We start from the raw sequence: 16,423 nt of genomic DNA on the forward strand, positions 1-16,423 counted from the left end.
CCGTCCACAAAACATTTTTCCAATAGCCTTCTGGCTTGTCCACGTGATCTTTAGCAAACTGCAGACGAGCAGCAATGTTCTTTTTGGAGAGCAGTAGCTTTCTCCTTGCAACCCTGCCATGCACACCATTGTTGTTCAGTGTTCTCCTGATGGTGGACTCATGAACATTAACATTAGCCAATGTGAGAGAGGCCTTCAGTTGCTTAGAAGTTACCCTGGGTTCCTTTGTGACCTCGCCGACTATTATACGCCTTGCTCTTGGAGTGATCTTTGTTGGTCGACGACTCCTGGGGAGGGTAACAATGGTCTTCAATTTCCTCCATTTGTACACAATCTGTCTGGCTGTGGATTGGTGGAGTCCAAACTCTTTAGATATGGTTTTGTAAACTTTTCCAGCCTGATGAGCATCAACAACGCTTTTTCTGAGGTCCTCAGAAATCTCCTTTGGTCGTGCCATGATACACTTCCTCAAACGTGTGTTGTGAAGATCAGACTTTGATAGATCCCTGTTCTTTAAATAAAACAGGGTGCCGACTCACACCTGATTGTCATCCCATTGATTGAAAACACCTGACTCTAATTTCACCTTCAAATTAACTGCTAATCCTAGAGGTTCACATACTTTTGTCACTCACAGATATGTAATATTGGATCATTTTCCTCAGTAAATAAATGACCAAGTATAATATTTTTGTCTCATTTGTTTAACTGGGTTCTCTTTATCTACTTTTAGGACTTGTGTGAAAATCTGATGATGTTTTAGGTCATATTTATGCAGAAATATAGAAAATTCTAAAGGGTTCACAAACTTTCAAGCACCACTGTGTATATATATATATATATATATATATATATATATATATATATATATATATATATATATATAAAACATACTGTACATTGTACTTGCTTGAGTAATATGCCATAATATCTTTCCTCTGCTTGCCCTGTAGAGAATGAGTTCCACGGGCAGCTGCTGAGTCAGAGGTGGACAAAAGGGGACCGGATCAGCAGCTGGGAGAGCAAGAGGAGTAAAAGAACCAAAGTGAGACATAGATAAGTTTTCATTATAAGGATGTGGATGTCCGTTTATTCCCCCAGTATAGTGCAGTTTCTTTTGCATTTCCGATAACGAGAGCTATCATGCAGTGAATAACCTCAAGTTATTCTTCTTACCCTTTCAGTATAAAGTGCCACAATTTCATTGTAATGTAATCTTTTCTGACCCATAATGACCGCACTGTTCTTTCTATTTCAAATTATTATTCAGCTTTGCAATTTTTCTTCCAAATCATTGCTTCTCTTGTGTACTGTGTATTATTTTTTCTTACGCTTTCTCTCCCACATCCTCCCCCTAATCCTCTCACTGGGTCACGTTATGCATCTCAAAGGAACTCATTGGAAGTGTATTATTGATTTTGCTGCCTCACAGCATTTAAAGCATACACAGAGCCACTCTAGTTACTTTAGCATCTCACTGCTCACCGAACATTAGATATTTCACTGAAGGACAGACTAGAGATCCTGTTATAAGAAATTTTGTTCTAAATGGCTGTTAAATAATTACAAAAGGCATCGAGAATAAGAATAAGAGAGTAAACCAGTGAAATCGAATGAGACAGTAAAACAGAGAAAATGGAGCATAAATGAAAATAAGCTGAAGTATTCAATGCAATCTGGCCAACTTTTGTTTTTTCATGTATGCTAGATGAGCCAAGACACAGAGGAGAAAAGGACACGGACCCGCTCAAAAGGCATCAGAGGTGAGGATAGTTTACTATATGTAACATAATACAGGAAACCAAAGACATATCTTCGATCTGTCTGGCCTATTTATGTGAAACCTGCAATCTACTATATGTGTAATGTGAGATATACATGTGATATGATACATATGCTAATGTTTTTAGTAAAAGTAAAATATATGGAATGCCTTTTCTCCTTTCTATTCTAGTTCCCCTTGAGCTTGTGGGACAAGAATACAGGTGTGGGTTTATTTTATAATTTGTGGCTTTCATGATATTCTATACCAATACTATATACAGTGGGTATAAAAAGTGTACACACCCCATTAGAATGATAGTTTTTTCTGATGTAAAAAAGAGACCATGATAAATAATTTCAAAACTTTTCCCACCTTTAATGTGACCTATAACCTGTACAATCCAGTTGAAAAACAAACAAATCTGTTAGGGGGGAAAACATAAAAAAATGTACAATAAGCTGGTTGCATAAGTGTGCACACCCTTAAACTAATACTTTGTTGAAGCACCTTTTGATTTAATTACAGCATTCAGTCTTTTTGGGTTCACACCTGCCATCAATTAAAATGACTCTGATTAACCCCAAATAAAGTTCAGACATTTACTCAGTTGCATCCTCCAGCAAAAGCCAGGGTTCACAGAGAGCTTACAAAGCCTCAAAGGGATCTCATTGTTGAAAGGTATCAGTCAGGAGAAGGGTGCAAAAACATTTCCACGGCATTAGATATACCATGGAGCACAGTGAAGACAGTCATCAAGAAGTGCAGAAAATATGGGACAACAGTGACATTACAGAGAACTGGACGTCCCTCCAAAATCGATGGAAAGACAAGACGAAAACTGGTCAGGGAGGCTGCCAAGAGGCCTACAGCAACACTGAAGGAGCTGCAGGAATTTCTGACAAGTACTGGTTGTGTACTACATGTGACAACAATCTCCCGTATTCTCCATAGGCCTGGACTATGGGGTAGGGTCGCAAGACAGAAGCCTTTTCTTACAAAGAAAAACATCCAGGCCTGGCTAAATTTTGCCAAAAAAAACCATACATGAACTCTCCCAAAAGCATGTGGGAAAATGTGTTATGGTCTGATGAAACCAAGGTTGAACTTTCTGGCCACAATTCCAAAAGGTATGTTTGGTGCAAAAACAACACTGCGCATCACCAAAAGAACACCATACCCACGGTGAAGCATGGTGGTGGCAGCGTCATGTTTTGGGGTTGTTTTTCTTCAGCTGGGACAGGGGCTTTAGTCAAGGTGGAGGAATTATGAACAGTTCTAAATACCAGTCAATTTTAGCCCAAAACCTTCAGGTGTCTGCTAGAAAACTGAAGATGAAGAGGAATTTCAGTACGACAATGACCCCAAGCATACATCGAAATCAACAAAAGAATGGCTTCACCAGAAGAAAATTAAAGTTTTGGAATGGCCCAGTCAGAGCCCAGACCTAAATCCAGTTGAAAATCTGTGGGATGACCTGAAGAGGGCTGTGCCCAAGAGCTGCCCTCGCAATCTGACAGATTTGGAGCGCTTTTGCAAGGAAATATTGCCAAGTCTAGATGCGGCAGGCTGATAGACTCCTACCCAAAAAGACTGAATGCTGTAATTAAATCAAAAGGTGTTTCAACAAAGTATTAATTTAAGGGTGTGCACACTTATGCAACCAGCTTATTGTACGTTATTTTTTTTTTTTTTATGTTTTACCCCTAACAGATTTGCTTGTTTTTCAATTGAATTGTACAGGTTATAGATCACATTAAAGGTGGGAAAAGTTTTGAAATTATTTATCATGGTCTCATTTTTTTTACATCAGAAAAACCTATCATTCTAACGGGGTGTGTACACTTTTTATATCCACTGTAGATTAAACAATGCTGAATGAATAATATCATTAAACAAACAACTATACTTTTCTCTACTTTTAGTTGTCCGACACCAGGATGTGATGGTTTGGGTCATGTTAGTGGAAAATATGCTCGACACAGAAGGTACCATGAAATAAAAATGTTAAATCATTTAAACCTTTGAATATGTCAAATTAAGTTGATACATATGACTTGCATACTATTGACTGTTTTGGGGTTGTTGTTTTTTCTATTCATCCCACAGTGCATTGGGTTGTCCGTTAGCAAAAAAAAGGAAACTCCAGGAAGCAGAAGAAAGCCAGTCAGTCTCAAAGAAGAAGTCCAATCCCCTGAAGCTGGCAATGGATGATGGGTTCAATGCAGACAGTGATACAAACAGTGAAACTGAACCAAAGGATGAAGCAGCAGAGTCTGATGAAGACACAGCAGAGAAAGAAGAAGAGCCTAAGAAGAAGGATCATACATCCGAGCCATTGACAGGTAGGAAATAAGGTCATTAGGTTTTGCCAAATCATTAGTCATAGTGTGATTGTAATTCCCTCAGTCTTCATATATCTAATAATACACTTGTTGTTTCTACAGAAGTAATTTCACAAGAGGTCCCTGAAGGTAAAAATACAGCTCTCAAAGACATTTCTATTCCAGCACCTGAAGAGGAGTCTAAAAAAGAACACATTGAGTCTGAAGCGACTCCCATCCAACAAGTGACTGTAGAGACTGAAAGTGAGGAGGGCCTTCAAGTTGCCGCAGAGATCCAGGCCGGAGAGGAAGAGGAGGGAGATGGAGAAGAAGAGATGACGGAAGAAGAGAGAATGACTCAGCAGCTGAAAGCCACTGATGACCCTGTGCAGGTATCAGAAGAAGACGGTGAGGAAGAAGAAGAACATGATGAGGAGCATGAGACGCAGTGCTCGAGTCAGAAGAACAATTCAGACCACCAGTACTTCAGTGGAGACTTCAACAAAGTTCAGGCCAAAGAAACTGATGAGAAATCAAATGATCAGGAAGATGATATTGATGAAATGGAAGAAGAGGAGGAGGAGGAGGAAGAGGAGGAGGAAGACGAGGAGGAAGATGAGGAGGAAGAGATGCAGGAACAGGTAGAGCCCAGCCATTCCCCCAGCACTGTAGCCACCAGCTTCTCAGCTCAGGTATCAGAACCAGATGCCATGATAAATAATTGTGAGAAACCCGAAACTCGTTTAAGTGAGGATGAGGAAGCAGAAGAAGAAGAGGAAGAAGATGAGGAGGAGCAAGAGGATGCATCGAACAAAGCCTCACCTACAGTGGTCATAGAGCTTCAATCTGACGACGAGGACGAGGTTGAGGAGGAAGAAGAGGATGATGGTGAGGATGAAGGAGAGGAAGAGGTAGATGAAGCAGAAGATGAGGAAATGGACAGTGTGTCTCACAGGTCAGAGGTGACAGACGAGTCTGAGACATATGACATGACGCGGGGAAACCTGGGCCTGCTAGAGCAGGCCATCGCACTGAAGGCTGAGCAGACAGCACGCAGTTCTGAGGAGAGCCACTCTCCAGAACAGCAGAGCTACCACAGTGCAGATGAGAGGAGCAGCAAGATGGCTGAAAACACACCACGCAGGGGATACTATGGTAAAGGTACAGTCAGCACACATCATGCTCTTTATCTGTGGCTGGGAGTCTAAAAGAGCAAAGTTGGTCATTCTCTCTGAGTTGGAGGGATGGCATTACTCACTCCCCTGTCAATAAGCAGAGTGATAGCCAATTGGTAGCATCTGAGTTCATGTATGCAGAAGAGGGTAGTGCTTTCCTCCAAGTGTGTTCAGCTGCCCTGTGACATACCACAAGCTGTAGTCTGAAAAGGTACGGAGCCTGACTTCATGTGCTTTGGAGGAAGCACTTTCCTGGTTGGAAGCTATTGTATGATAAGGGACAGCTAGCTAGTGGGTGGGGATTGGCAAAATTGGCCAAATTAATAGAAAATGGGGTAAAATCCAGTCTTTACAAGTACTCCATTACTACTACATTGTAGGGAAGAGCAGGGAGACTTGGGACGGTTTTTATTCCTAGAAATTAATTCAACCAATCAGGTTTTAGATGGGGCGGCACGGTGGTGTAGTGGTTAGCGCTGTCGCCTCACAGCAAGAAGGTCCGGGTTCGAGCCTCGTGGCCGGCGAGGGCCTTTCTGTGCGGAGTTTGCATGTTCTCCCCGTGTCCGCGTGGGTTTCCTCCGGGTGCTCCGGTTTCCCCCACAGTCCAAAGACATGCAGGTTAGGTTAACTGGTGACTCTAAATTGACCGTAGGTGTGAATGTGAGTGTGAATGGTTGTCTGTGTCTATGTGTCAGCCCTGTGATGACCTGGCGACTTGTCCAGCATGTACCCCACCTTTCGCCCGTAGTCAGCTGAGATAGGCTCCAGCTTGCCTGCGACCCTGTAGAACAGGATAAAGCGGCTAGAGATAATGAGATGAGATGAGAGGTTTTAGATGACATCAGAAGTTAGATGCTGACCCTTAGAGTAACCTACCTCCTTTGGAGCCATGAATCTGGACACTGCAGTAAGGTTTGTGCAGTTCAATATTTTTGTCAAGCAAAACTTGTATTTTCTTCTTCGCCTCTATCTCCATTCTATGGTGTAATGTGCACTGGTGAATTCGGGATTTGTTAGGAATTAAAGTATGTCATCTAGAGTTACCAGATATAGTATTATTTATTAAACTTAATTTCTGGGGAAAAAAAACATTTAGGAATTTTTTTTTTCAAAATGGCCAGATGGGGAGAGTTGGGACAGTTCATCAGGCTGCAGGTTTTTTCTTGTGGTTTACAAATATAAAATTGTTTTTAAAAGTTTGTTAAAAATATGGGAGTGTACCTGCATGAGGATTAATCTTATTCCATTCTTTCTAGAGAATGGAACTGTTTTTTTGAGTCAGGTTTTGGGTAAACTGACATTTTTCTATCGCTGTACCAGCAGTGTGTGTTCATACAGTTCATGTCTTACTAGTTCTGATAATAAATAAAAATAAAAAATGTAGGCCTCAGCATTTTATTTTTTGTTTCATGTCTCCCCACTATGTCCCAAGTCTCCCTTCAATGTCTCATGTATCCCTGCAAAATAATAATAATAATAATAATAATAATAACAACAACAGAGGGCGGCACAGTGGTGTAGTGGTTAGCGCTGTCGCCTCACAGCAAGAAGGTCCGGGTTCGAGCCCCGGGGCCGGCGAGGGCCTTTCTGTGCGGAGTTTGCATGTTCTCCCCGTGTCCGCGTGGGTTTCCTCTGGGTGCTCCGGTTTCCCCCACAGTCCAAAGACATGCAGGTTAGGTTAACTGGTGACTCTAAATTGACCGTAGGTGTGAATGTGAGTGTGAATGGTTGTTTGTCTCTGTGTCAGCCCTGTGATGACCTGGCGACTTGTCCAGGGTGTACCCCGCCTTTCGCCCGTAGTCAGCTGGGATAGGCTCCAGCTTGCCTGCGACCCTGTAGAAGGATAAAGCGGCTAGAGATAATGACATGAGATGAGAATAATAACAGAAAAAGTGAAGTCTGAAGGCCAGTATATATGACAAGCTGAGAAACTAATAGTTAATACTCTCGAATGCAATATGGATGTGATGCTATCTGCAAAGAATTTCACACAATCTATAAAAGCTGAAAACTTGTCCCAAGTCTCCCTGCTCTCCCTTACCGAGCACAGATTCTGGGTGACACTAAATATTTAAGATTCCAGAACTCTCAGACTTACATACTTTATTCTAATAAGGCCAGTGGTAGATTTGTTTTTATGGGTTTTACTAGTGACCTGAAGGTTATGAATTCAAATCCTACAATTGTCACATGGTACTATACTATTGGGGCTTTGAGAAAAACTCTGAAGGCATTGTGCAATGTTCGACTCTGAGCTCTGACTCATACTTTCTTCTAGTTGGGCTATGTGAATTGCTGAAGCATTTCAGAAACACATACGGCATTTTCAAGGCATGGAGCTACAACTGATAAATTCGACAGCATTACTATTAAATGACTCAAATAGTAATTTCAAACAAGAGACCTTGATGTACATTTGTGTTCTGCTCCCTCCTTCTTGCTCCGCTTTCATCATAGAAGGATCCAGATCAGAGAAGAAGGAAGTAAAGTGTCCAACACCAGGATGTGATGGGACAGGTCATGTGACTGGACTGTACCCTCACCATCGGAGCCTTTCTGGGTGCCCACATAAGGACAGGGTACCACCTGAAAGTGAGTACAATAACAAATACATATTCTGTTATGTATTACTATTATAAATATACCAATTATTATATTGTTGAGTCTATTGCATACCTCTTCTGTTAGATTTATTTTGGCATTTTTTCGTTGTCTGTTTAGTCTTGGCCATGCATGAGAATGTGCTGAAATGTCCGACACCTGGGTGCAATGGCCAAGGCCATGTCAACAGCAACCGCAACACACATCGCAGGTACCATTCCTCAGTTTGTCAATCAATATCATCAGTGAATCATTGCTCAACTTGCATTAACAATCTTAAGAGACAATATTATTTATATTCATATTTTTCTCGTTTCAGTTTATCCGGCTGCCCAATTGCTGCTGCAGGGAAACATTCAAAGAATTACGAGAAGCCATCTCAGACCCAGGCTTCAGTCAGTGAGCAAGCTGTTGGTGGCTCTAACTCAGACAGAGTACTCAGGCAAGCTGTCTGCTCAACATGGATGTCTTCAGTATACCATCTTAAGATGACAGTCATAAAATGAATTAAGAAAAAGGGTGGGGCGGCACGGTGGTGTAGTGGTTAGCGCTGTCGCCTCACAGCAAGAAGGTCCTGGGTTCGAGCCCCGTGGCCGGCGAGGGCCTTTCTGTGTGGAGTTTGCATGTTCTCCCCGTGTCCGTGTGGGTTTCCTCCGGGTGCTCCGGTTTCCCCCACAGTCCAAAGACATGCAGGTTAGGTTAACTGGTGACTCTAAATTGACCGTAGGTGTGAATGTGAGTGTGAATGGTTGTCTGTGTCTATGTGTCAGCCATGTGATGACCTGGCGACTTGTCCAGGGTGTACCCCGCCTTTCGCCCGTAGTCAGCTGGGATAGGCTCCAGCTTGCCTGCGACCCTGTAGAAGGATAAAGCGGCTAGAGATAATGAGATGAGATGAGAAGAAAAAGGGTATTTTCAAGTGATTTGGTTAATTTTTTTAATCATCTCTACTATAGGCCCATGTGTTTTGTGAAGCAGTTGGAGATTCCTCAGTATGGTAGCTACCGGCCTAATGTGGGACCAGCCACTCCACGAGCCAACCTGGCAAAGGAGCTGGAGAAGTACTCCAAGGTGTCCTTTGACTATGCAAGCTTTGACGTGCAGGTGTTTGGGAAGCGCATGCTTGCCCCAAAGATGCCTGCCAGTGAAACCTCACCTAAAGCCTTCAAATGTAAATTTACTTTACCGTTTTAACCACTTTCACTGAAGCAGTGACCTCAGCATGTCATGACATCGAATGGCAGTTAACAATTGTGTATTCATAATAGATTTTGAATTTACATGTGTTCGTGTCACTGTCTTGATTAACAGCAAAACAATTCCCTAAAGCTTCCTCCCCGAACCAGAACTTATCAGGAGGCTACACCAAGAGCAGCTCTTCCTCCACTTCCAGTGGATATGATTATACCCACGATGCCGAGGCTGCACACATGGCTGCTACTGCCATCCTGAACCTGTCCACACGCTGCTGGGAAAGGCCAGAGAACCTCAGCACCAAACATCAGGACCAGACCAGCAAAGTATGGAGCTACACTTCAACCCTAAACAACCACAAATGTTGGGATTAACCTTGCATAAACTGGCCTACACAATAGTCCTCTAAGATGCTGTAAAAATTTACCATTTTAATGGTAAAAAAATAATTTATAGTGATGTTAGTTGAATTTTCTTGTTTCTAATCTTGTTTCTAATGTTTCATCTGTAGGATATGGATATTGAGGTTGATGAGAATGGCACCTTGGACCTCAGCATGAAGAAACCCAAAAGAGAGGGTGTGAGGTCACCTGACCCTTCTTCCTCATCGTCGTCTTCGTCACAACAGCATGGAGTTACCTCACCTCACTCTGGCCATGCCTACAAAATAGAAGAGTGGGAGGGGCCAATAGACTACACCAAGACAACCCGGCAGAAGGAGGAGGAGCCTGAGGAGGTTATTGTTCTTGTATTAACTATTAGCTATTAATAATAAGAGATGTCAGTAGTTACAGTAATACAAATAGCAGTAGTCAAATACTCTATACTTCATAGAGGGTTGGTCCAACAAGCTCTCTTCTATCCACATTCACTGGATATGAGCAATCATGCGCTCTGATTGGCTACTCTACTACTAGGATATCAGCTCATATACCATGAGTAGAGAAAAAATGGTGGAGTGTGTTGCTGAGTCAACCGAAGATGAAGTAAAAACTCTACTTGAAAACAGAACCCCAAAAATTATCATAAAGTATTTAAAAGAAACAGAAATATCTAAAAGAATATAGTTGTTTTTTTCTTCCCCAATATCTCCTGTTCCACACTCCAGCCTAGTTGGTGGTGGTAATGCACCTTTTAGTTGGTTTGCCAACTGCCAAAAAACACTAAGAAGAAGAAAAAAAACCAAAAAAATAGATGACTTGTAACCACGTGATCAAAATGTGCTACGTCATGAGCGTCCATCATGATGGTGGATATACAAAGCAACTAGAATGGCAGCCGCTGAAAGCGTGTCTGTAAACAACGCTGAATTTTCTCAGTATTACCATGATTTGAACGTTCGAGTGAAGATTCGATACAAAGAGAAGATAGATATGTGTGGGTTTTGACCCATATTATTTTCAAAAAAGTCGGATTTTTCTGAGGACAAGATGCTTCTACCGACCATCGAGTACCCAGATCAGTTTGGAAATCTTAAATTTATGGAAGTTTTGAAATAATATTACTTTGTTTCAGTCAAAATTAGCTGACCTGGTATTAATTTCTCAGCTTCAACCGTGGTGTCTTGGATGTCTTGGGACTCCACAGGGGAGCTACCGCATGCAGCTTCCACAAATTCAGCTGTCTTCCTTCTCTTTTGAGCTCTCTGGTGTCATTCGGCTGCCGCAGAATCAAGTCTGACCTTGGACGAAACATAGCCCATTTTCTGAGCAGGTGCCCAGTCTGGATTGTTTCTATAGTATAATTTTGCTGGTGCTCCTAGAAGCGAAATGGTAATACACATGTTAAAATTATAACAACAACCGCGTGAACTATGACAAGAGAGCACTCATTTTATAGCAAAATTCGAGCAACACGAAATAAAATTCTTCCATGATATTATTGAGAAAACTTCTGAATCTCACCTGAGATAAAATGATCACTGCAAACACGAGCTGTTTTGGTTTTAGCCTCTATTAGATCAGCCCTGCCGATGTTGTTTCAGCCGTGCTCGTCTCCTCTCCGTACTAAGCCTCAGAGTTTCCTCACCCTCTTTCCGAATCACGGATAGAATTCTAAAAAATCGGAACGTCTCACAGTCACGAGTGCTGTTGTGACCACAACCATATACAGCACAAAGATATGGCATAGCTAAAAGAACGCTTAAAGCAGTGGAAAAACAAAGAGAGTTGTGCACGCGTGACTATGTTTTGTATGGAATGTCGCTCAACTCCACATTTGTATATCCACCGACATGGCCGACATCTGGGTTTCTATTTTGCTTTGATGTCACTTGCAAGTCAATGATACAAAAACAGCAAAATGTGGAATAAAAGTATTTGATGGTAAGAACGTATTTTTTTTTATTTTTCAATAATTATTATTATCGCATTTTTCACAAATTGCTCCTGTCATTTTGCCTGTTTGTTTACATTCTAAGTGGAAATGATTTTGTCGGACATTTTGTATACAGCTTTTATTTATCAAATTTGCAAAAAAACAAAACTAAAAATGCTCTGTTTCTCAAAATCCAGTGACTGTGGATAAAATAAAACAGTTATTCCACTCAATCTCGTCGTACATGGATTATAGCCAGTTCAGTGCTACGCACCTCATCAGCTATCAGCTCATGTACGACTCGATTTCATAGAATAACTGTTAATTATCTATTTTATTCATTGTGAACCATATTTTGACTTGCAGGTGGATTATACCACCCAGTCTTATGCTTCTTCTGATGGAGAGGATGATGATGTAACACAAGAGGGTCTGGAGGACAGGAAGTACCCTGGTGAGGTCACCACTTCCAGCTTTAAGGTTAAGCTCACATCAAAGGAAAACAAGAAAGAGCTCCTGCTGTAAGTGTCCTCTTTACAGTCAGCAAAATAAAAGTAACACAGAGTGGGACAGGTCTGAAATAGTTTACTCAGCATTAGTTAACGTATTCTACTGAACTATAACACCATCTTAAACTTTGTCCAGATGTCCCACCCCAGGATGTGATGGCAGTGGTCATATAACAGGAAACTATGCATCTCACCGCAGGTATAACCCAAATTTAGCTCTGGTGCTTACTAATCCTACACCTACAGTGGTGCTTGAAAGGTTGTGAACCCTTTAGAATTTTCTATATTTCTGCATAAATATGACCTAAAACATCATCAGATTTTCACACAAATCCTAAAAGTAGATAAAGAGAACCCAGTTAAACAAATGAGACAAAATATTGTACTTGGTCATTTATTTATTGAGGAAAATGATCCAATATTACATATCTGTGAGTGGCAAAAGTATGTGAACCTCTAGGATTAGCAGTTAATTTGAAGGTGAAATTAGAGTCAGGTGTTTTCGATCAATGGGATGACAATCAGGTGTGAGTGGGCACCCTGTTTTATTTAAAGAACAGGGATCTATCAAAGTCTGATCTTCACAACACATGTTTGTGGAAGTGTATCATGGCACGAACAAAGGAGATTTCTGAGGACCTCAGAAAAAGTGTTCTTAATGCTCATCAGGCTGGAAAAGGTTACAAAACCGTCTCTAAAGAGTTTGGACTCCACCAATCCACAGTCAGACAGATTGTGTACAAATGGAGGAAATTCAAGACCATTGTTACCCTCCCCAGGAGTGGTCAACCAACAAAGATCACTCCAAGAGCAAGGCGTGTAATAGTCAGCAAGGTCACAAAGGACCCCAGGGTAACTTCTAAGCAACTGAAGGCCTCTCTCACACTGACTAATGTTAATGTTCATGAGTCCACCATCAGGAGAACACTGAACAACAATGGTGTGCATGGCAGGGTTGCAAGGAGAAAGCCACTGCTCTCCAAAAGGAACATTGCTGCTCATCTGCAGTTTGCTAAATATCACGTGGACAAGCCAGAAGGCTATTGGAAAAATGTTTTGTGGACGGATAAGACCAAATTAGAACTTTTTGGTTTAAATGAGAAATGTTATGTTTGGAGAAAGGAAAACACTGCATTCCAGCATAAGAACCTTATCCCATCTGTGAAACATGGTGGTGGTAGTATCATGGTTTGGGCCTGTTTTGCTGCATCTGGGCCAGGACAGCTTGCCATCATTGATGGAACAATGAATTCTGAATTATACCAGCAAATTGTAAAGGAAAATGTCAGGACATCTGTCCATGAACCGAATTTCAAGAGAAGGTGGGTCATGCAGCAAGACAACGACCCTAAGCACACAAGTCGTTCTACCAAAAAATGGTTAAAGAAGAATAAAGTTAATGGTTTTGGAATGGCCAAGTCAAAGTCCTGACCTTAATCCAATCGAAATGTTGTGGAAGGACCTGAAGCGAGCAGTTCATGTGAGGAAACCCACCAACATCCCAGAGTTGAAGCTGTTCTGTACGGAGGAATGGGCTACAATTCCTCCAAGCCGGTGTACAGGATTGATCAACAGTTACCAGAAACATTCCGCTGCAGTTATTGCTGCACAAGGGGGTCACACCAGATACTGAAAGCAAAGGTTCACATACTCTTTCCACTCACAGAGATGTAATGTTGGATCATTTTCCTCAATAAATAAATGACCAAGTATAATATTTTTGTCTCATTTGTTTAACTGGGTTTTCTTTATCTACTTTTAGGACTTGTGTGAAAATCTGATGATGTTTTAGGTCATATTTATACAGAAATATAGAAAATTCTAAAAGGTTCACAAACTTTCAAGCACCACTGTATTCTCAGGAAAGTATGCCTTTCTCTCTCACCCTAACACTGTACTCATCCTTTTTCGTCTCTGTCTCTGGTGCATGTGAGCATCAATAGCATGCATTTTCCCTTTACTCTATGAATACTACTTCACTAATACTCTACACAACAGCAACGTCCATTATGCCCATTCAAATGCATATTAATGCAAACCTAATTATAGTCACAGAATTATACCAAACATACAGGAGCAATCTTCCTTTTCTATCTGGCCCATAAATTTCTCTTTTCTCTTGTCTTTCTTCTTCTGCTCTGCTTTATCCTTCCAGTCTGTCTGGGTGTCCTCTTGCTGATAAAAGTCTTCGGACCCTCATGGCTGCCCACACTGGTGAACTCAAGTATGTCTGTCCTGATCTTCCTTCTAATGAGTCTTTACTATAATGCTTTTACCGCTTAGTTGTACTGTATACTGCTGTTTCTACTGAATTCTGCTTTTAATACAATCTAAGAATTATGGCATTATGCTTTAGTACCCTTTCTTGTGCACTGACAACAACCTCAAAGCTTCTCAGTCATACTTGCCACTGTTTCTGATCACGAGTGCTTCTATAAAAAAAGTACAGTCTAAGGAGTGCTGGTGTTCCTTAAACCAGGGGTTCTCAACCTTTTCTACTTTAAGGCCCACCTATTCATACTTATAATGAGTCTAGGCCCATTAGAAAAGATCCCAAATTATTTTGGCTCATCTTTTCTCTTAGAATCTAATAATCTACAGTAAAGTGTATTGATGGGATGCAGCATCACTCCCTGTTACAGATGGGAGCCCAGGAATTAAATAAATGTAATAAAAACAATCTGTTTAATTGTAGGTTGTATTTAAAACTGTATGGATGTGCCAGAAGCCAACATAAAACCATGCATGCAGGGTATTCTCAGTCAAAAGGGATTAATGATCTAAAAGTGGAGTCTGGTCCATTAACACAAGAACTTATTGCCATGTTTGTGTACAGCAAACAAGAAAGTTATTAAAACTAAGAAGTTCACTCAAAAGAAGTGGATATAGAACCCACTCAATGGGATAGATCCTTACACATTAACAAAGAAGGATTTTTCCTATGAGTTGGAATATTATCCATCCACTGAGTTCCCCAACATCTCAAACTACCTGGTGCTGCAGACATCGTTCTACACAGACAAACAGATGAAAACCTGGAAGTGCACAGAGGCGTACAACTTTTTATCTGTGCCTGGGTTAAAGATCTGGGGATCAGGACACTACAATAAGATGAATCCTGTATTGTTTATGTCTGGGTAAGTAGGCATTTTGGGGCTTTCTGTATAGGTCTTTGCAATGGTTGCTAGGACACTACAAGTTTTAGTATTGGCTGTAAACAAACCACAGCCACTCGATTCTCAATCCTCCCTGCTCTTCTCTTCCAGCTAAATCATTCACAAAGATCCACAGAAACACCTTTAAAGACCTGGGTATTACAGGTATAATATACAGTGGTGCTTGAAAGTTTGTGAACCCTTTAGAATTTTCTATATTTCTGCATAAATATGACCTAAAACATCATCAGATTTTCACACAAGTCCTAAAAGTAGATAAAGAGAACCCAGTTAAACAAATGAGACAAAAATATTATACTTGGTCATTTATTTATTGAGGAAAATGATCCAATATTACAGATCTGTGAGGGGTAAAAGTATGTGAACCTTTGCTTTCAGTATCTGGTGTGACCCCCTTGTGCAGCAATAACTGCAACTAAACATTTGCAGTAACTGATGATCAGTCCTGCACATCGGCTTGGAGGAATTTTAGCCCATTCCTCCGTACAGAACAGCTTCAACTCTGGGATGTTGGCGGGTTTCCTCACATGAACTGCTCACTTCAGGTCCTTCCACAACATTTCAATTGGATTAAGGTCAGGACTTTGACTTGGACATTCCAAAACATGAACGTTATTCTTCTTTAACCATTCTTTGATAGAACCACTTGTGTGCTTAGGGTCGTTGTCTTGCTGCATGACCCACCTTCTCTTGAGATTCAGTTCATGGACAGATGTCCTGACATTTTCCTTTAGAATTCGCTAGTATAATTCAGAATTCATTGTTCCATCAATGATGGCAAGCCATCCTGGCCCAGATGCAGCAAAACAGGCCCAAACCATGATACTACCACCACCATGTTTCACAGATGGGATAAGGTTCTTATGCTGGAATGCAGTGTTTTCCTTTCACCAAACATAATGTTTCTCGTTTAAACCAAAGAGTTCTATTTTGGTCTCATCTGTCCACAAAACATTTTTCCAATAGCCATCTGGCTTGTCCACGTGATCTTTAGCAAACTGTAGATGAGCAGCAATGTTCTTTTTGGAGAGCAGTGGCTTTCTCCTTGCAACCCTGCCATACACACTATTGTTGTTCAGTGTTCTCCTGATGGTGGACTCATGAACATTAACATTAGCCAATGTGAGAGAGGCCTTCAGTTGCTTAGAAGTTACCCTGGGGTCCTTTATGACCTTGCCGACTATTACACACCTTGCTCTTGGAGTGATCTTTGTTGGTCGACCACTCCTGGGGAGGGTAACACTGGTCTTGAATTTCTTCCATTTGTACACAATTTATCTGACTGTGGATTGGTGGAGTCCAAACTCTTTAGAGATGGTTTTGTAACCTTTTCCAGCCTGATGAGCACCAACAACGCTTTTTCTGG

The 16,423-nt window shown here is 41.2% G+C and overlaps 1 protein-coding gene across 2 annotated transcripts in view; it reads left to right on the forward strand.

The window, feature by feature from the left end:
• myt1a (myelin transcription factor 1a) overlaps positions 1 to 16,423 on the forward strand; it is a 33,507-nt gene that overhangs the window by 8,765 nt on the left and 8,319 nt on the right. For both annotated transcript variants that reach the window (XM_060936982.1, XM_060936983.1), the window contains exons 2-15: positions 954 to 1,045; positions 1,709 to 1,763; positions 1,955 to 1,985; positions 3,688 to 3,750; positions 3,872 to 4,107; positions 4,210 to 5,247; positions 7,719 to 7,853; positions 7,983 to 8,073; positions 8,182 to 8,304; positions 8,819 to 9,033; positions 9,174 to 9,382; positions 9,568 to 9,792; positions 11,739 to 11,893; positions 12,018 to 12,080. In XM_060936982.1, the coding sequence (XP_060792965.1) occupies positions 954 to 1,045; positions 1,709 to 1,763; positions 1,955 to 1,985; positions 3,688 to 3,750; positions 3,872 to 4,107; positions 4,210 to 5,247; positions 7,719 to 7,853; positions 7,983 to 8,073; positions 8,182 to 8,304; positions 8,819 to 9,033; positions 9,174 to 9,382; positions 9,568 to 9,792; positions 11,739 to 11,893; positions 12,018 to 12,080 (2,731 nt within the window). The remainder of the gene's footprint in view (positions 1 to 953; positions 1,046 to 1,708; positions 1,764 to 1,954; positions 1,986 to 3,687; positions 3,751 to 3,871; positions 4,108 to 4,209; positions 5,248 to 7,718; positions 7,854 to 7,982; positions 8,074 to 8,181; positions 8,305 to 8,818; positions 9,034 to 9,173; positions 9,383 to 9,567; positions 9,793 to 11,738; positions 11,894 to 12,017; positions 12,081 to 16,423) is intronic.

This window comes from Neoarius graeffei, chromosome 13 (assembly GCF_027579695.1).
Source record: "Neoarius graeffei isolate fNeoGra1 chromosome 13, fNeoGra1.pri, whole genome shotgun sequence".
NCBI lineage: Eukaryota > Metazoa > Chordata > Actinopteri > Siluriformes > Ariidae > Neoarius > Neoarius graeffei.